The sequence below is a fragment of the Dryobates pubescens genome, chromosome 5 (assembly GCF_014839835.1).
Source record: "Dryobates pubescens isolate bDryPub1 chromosome 5, bDryPub1.pri, whole genome shotgun sequence".
Lineage (NCBI taxonomy): Eukaryota > Metazoa > Chordata > Aves > Piciformes > Picidae > Dryobates > Dryobates pubescens.
In genome coordinates, this window is record NC_071616.1 from 15222501 (window position 1) to 15226832 (window position 4332).

The 4332-nt window shown below is 56.7% G+C and overlaps 1 protein-coding gene across 1 annotated transcript; it reads left to right on the plus strand.

Annotated features, from left to right (window-relative positions):
- The first annotated feature begins 206 nt into the window (after positions 1–206).
- PTGER2 (prostaglandin E receptor 2) lies at positions 207–3692 on the plus strand. The gene is made up of 2 exons (XM_009899539.2): positions 207–1093; positions 3314–3692. Exons 1-2 carry the CDS (start codon positions 242–244, stop codon positions 3557–3559), a joined length of 1098 nt encoding a protein of 365 aa, XP_009897841.2. The 5' UTR covers positions 207–241; the 3' UTR covers positions 3560–3692.
- Positions 3693–4332: the final 640 nt, after the last annotated feature.

A 4332-nucleotide genomic window follows, 5' to 3' on the forward strand; every position in this document is an offset into this window, starting at 1 on the left:
GGCTGGACGGGTACCGAGACTCCCAGCGCGGCACGGCCGCTGCTCGCCCATCCCCGTGGCCTCCCGGGGCGGGCTCGGTGGAGGCGGGCGGGGCAGCGGTGGGTTGTGTTTTTGGCCGGGGGGTTAACCACGGAGGGCGGTACCGGCGGTGGTTGGCTTTTTTCTTTTGGCGGAGGGAGGTCAACCACGGAGGGCGGTACCGGCTGTGGCGCCGGAGGCACAGTCGGGAGGCGGCAGCGGGATGAACGGGACGGGGCAGGGGCTGTACGACCGCAGCGAAACGTTACCGGCGGGGGCTCGCCCGCTGATCAGCGCCTTCATGTTCTCCGCCGGACTCTTGGGCAACCTCTTGGCCCTGGGCTTGCTGCTGCGTTGTCGCCGTGGTCCGCGAGCTCGCCCACCTTCCCTTTTCCACGTCCTGGTGCTGGCTCTGGTGGTCACCGATCTTCTGGGCACCTGCTCCGTCAGCCCTTTCGTCCTGGCTTCCTACCACCACAACCGTACCTTGACCGCCCTGGCACACGGAGGACACATCTGCCTCTACTTTGGCTTTGCCATGAGCTTCTTTGGCCTCGCCACCATGCTCATCCTCTTTGCCATGGCACTGGAGCGATGTCTGGCCCTGGGGTGGCCTTACTTCTACGAGCGCTTCCTCAGCCCCCGCACAGGCTTGGTTGCCCTGCCTGCCATCTACACCTTCTCAGCAGCCTTCTGCTCCCTGCCGCTGGTGGGCTTCGGGAGGTACGTCCAATACTGCCCCGGCACTTGGTGCTTCATCCAGATGCGCCCGGACTACCTCCAGCAAAACGGCACCAGAGAGATGTCCGGATTAGATGTCACCTTCTCGCTTCTCTATGCCACCTTGCTGCTCTTCCTCATCCTTTCTGTGCTGCTCTGCAACCTCAGTGTGATTGCCAACCTGGCCCGCATGCACCAGCGTGGGCAGAGGACTCGCCGGCTGGCCGTGACCGAGCAGCCCCGGGTGGCCGGGGGCTGCGGCCGACGCATGTTCTCCATGGCTGAGGAGATTGACCACCTCCTTCTCCTCTCGATCATGACCATCACCTTCGTCATCTGCTCCCTGCCATTTACGGTGAGTGCAATTGCCTACCCCCTGCCATGGGGTCCCTCTCCCCACCACCCCCATTTCTGTCCCTTTGCAAGCCTCCCTCCTACTCCACTGCCCAGACCTCAACTGCTGCGTTCAAAGCTGGGATCTGCTTGGGAGACCCCATCTCTGCCACAACCTCAATCTGAACAGCCCTTGGAGAACTGGGAGAAGCGCTCCATGTATCCCCAGTGTTGGTAGGAGAATGAGGTGGCAGGAGAACGGAATGGCAGGACAACAGGGTGGCAAGAGGATGGAGTGGCAGGACCTGAGGTGCTCTGCTATTTTGCAGAGGCTCAGAAGCCAGGCAGGGTCTGGGGTAGTGGTCCTGTGGACCACACTGTGTCATTTTGGTTCCAGGAGCTGGGCATTCACAGTGGAGGTGTGATGAGTGGCACAGCAATAAGTTAGACATCCAAAGATGGGGGATGCTGCTGGGCTGGAGACATTTGGGCAGGGCTGACAGAGTTATCACAGATTTCTGTGGCAAGAGGGCAGAAAGGTGGAGCTGGAGATGCAGACAGGCAGCACCCACCTCACTGTTAGTCTCCAGTCCTATGCAACAACACCTGGGTGTGAGCACGGAGGTGGCTGGTTACTGGGAATGGAAACCTGTTTCCAAGGGCTGTGACCACATCCTGTACAAGGGTTCAGGCAGAAACTCAGAATCAAAACACCAAGTAAAGAAGGAGAGAGCACAAGTCCCCTGACTTTGCCCTGGATTCTCCCCACCAAAGAACTACTTATCATCCATCCCAGCAGCATCATGCCCCCTGGAGCACCTCAAGCCATTCATGTCCTCTGCCTGTGTGTGTGCAAGCCTGTCACCAAGTGAGGTCATTTTGTTACCAGTAGCAGTGAGTCCCACCAAGGATGGGAGTGGAGCCAACACTAATTTTGTGCTGCCAGAGTGAAACAGGTGCTACCTTCCCTTCTTGCTCCCTTTCTTTCCCAAAGGAAAGCAGAACCACCACGGGCTGTAGCCAAGCCTGGGGTTTAAGACAGGGAGAAGGCATGTCTGGATGCTTGGGAGCATCCCAGGAGCCAGGCTTGTGATCCTACAAGACACTTCAGCTCAAATTTTGGTGCTTTGGGGTCATTACAAAGCAGGACCCCTTGGTGGAAGCATGTGGATGGGTCTGCTTGTGATAGATGGGATGGGAAAGTGCCGCTGATGGGGATCCCATGGGACAGTCATGCAGAAGCACAGCTGGCTTCTCTTTTCCCACCGCCTGGCTCCCATGTTCAGGCTGCCTTTTGGCAGCGTCTCAAACGGAGCCTCCTTGATGTGACACTTTCTCTTCTGGTCGGGGCTGCCCACAGCCGCAGCAAGGAGCATCTTGGTCACACAAACCCAACAAAGATAAGGTTGCAGCACCACAAAGTCCTTCCTCAAAAGCATCCCGAGCCTGGGGAAGTCCTCAGAAGAGCACCGCCATGCCCGCCTCACGCCCTGGGGTGCACCGTGCCTGGGTGGTACCCAACGGATCCCAGCTGGAGAAGGGATGTTCCTGCCTCCCACGCCCCCAAGTCCCATCCCCATCCGAGTCCCCCAAAGCGAGGGGGTGGCGATTTGACCCATATGAGTAAGGAGTGCTGAGTCACCCTTCCAGGAAGCCCTGTAAGCTGCTATGAGTCGGCATGTCTCAGGAAGGACAAGAGAGGTCCAGCAACCCTTATCCTCTCTGTCTTCCGCAGCTTTCCTCAGCAAGAAGTTCATTTAAACTGGTGGAGGCAGCAAGCGTGCTGGGACAGCCCAAATTTAGCAGTTTGTAGTTTCTCCTCTATGTTTTGCAATGTTCTGTAGGGAGAACTTCTGTCCCTCTACAACTGTTTGAAAGGAAGTTGGAGCCAGGTGGGGGTCGGTCTCTTCTCCCAAGGAACAAGAGGAAACGGCCTCAGGTTGCACCAGGAGTTCAGGTTGGACATTAGGAACAATTTCTTCCCCAAGAAGGTTGTCAAGCACAGGCTGCCCAGGGCGGTGGTGGAGTCCCCAACCCCGGAGGGATTCAAAAGCTGTGTAGATGTGGTGCTGAGGGACATGGTTTAGTGGTGACCTGGCAATGCTGGATTAATGGTTGGGCTTGATGATCTTGAAGGTCTTTTCCAGCCTATGATTCCATCCTAAGCCTCCCCAAGAAGCTGCTGAGGGGCTGGATCCTGGAATCCCAGACCTGATGTTATTGTCCCCATCATGTTTTACAGATCCGTGCCTATGTCAACAAGTTCAGCCAAGGGGAGGACAACGACGCCTGGGACCTCCTGGCCCTGAGATTTCTCTCTATTAACTCCATCATTGACCCATGGGTCTTTGCCATCCTGAGGCCTCCAGTCCTGAGGTTCATGCGCTCAGTGCTGTGCTGCCAGGTCACCCCCATGAGCCAGGACAGACGGACTTCATCCCCTGCAAAGACAAAACTGTCTGTTCAGCTGGACCCCTGTGTGCAGTAGATCCATCAGCCACTCCAGGAGACATCTGCCAGGTGAAGCACAGCCCTGACAGATGTTCACAAATCTCTGCTTTACAGCCTGTAAAGAGATGTATCTGCTGCTGAATGGGCCAGCTATGGGTGGCCCAGCCAGATGCCACCTCATGTCGCCCTGGATAGGCAGTGTGGTCTCTTGCAGGGCAAAAAAAATACAGTGGGACAAGTTCAGAAGGGCTGCTGAGTACCTGGGTATTGCTGCTGTTGTCCTTAGATGGGGCTGCTCCCACCAGGTGAAGGGTTCAGGCTGAGTTCAGCCACACTACAAAAGGGTTAAGAGGTGAAGAATTGGGGGGGCTTTGCTATGACACTACTGGCCTGGGGGGATTGTCAGGGAACAGGGCTTCCCAGCAAGGTCCCTACAGCTGTTTTGGGCTGAAGGAAGAATGCAGGCAGGGTCCTGGAGATGGGGCTGGGTGGCTGCCATTGCTGCGAGCAGCTGTCTCTGCCGTTAGATCCCTAAGGATCAGGCAGGAGAGGAAGAGGGAAGTGTACCCCCAAATGTTCCCCTTTATTTAGTAGGCTGGTTGCCTCATGAAATGCACTCTACCGGGTGCAGGTCTGTGTCCATGTGTCTGTCTGTCCAGAGATGTTTAGGCTCCTGTGGGTGCCAGCTCAGCATGTCTGAAGAGCACCAGGGTGGAAAAAAAGGCCAAATTTTGGCACTTGTGATGGCAGCAGAGCTGTGTGGCCCTTCCTGAGCACTCATCTGGCCATTTTCTTTGCCATGTAGATTGT

Bases quoted from the DNA above. Each gene is read 5' to 3' on its own strand.
- PTGER2 (XM_009899539.2), top strand. From the start codon at position 242: ATGAACGGGACGGGGCAGGGGCTGTACGACCGCAGCGAAACGTTACCG. The intron at 1,094-3,313 runs GTGAGTGCAATT...CATGTTTTACAG, and splicing joins TCTGCTCCCTGCCATTTACG to ATCCGTGCCTATGTCAACAA.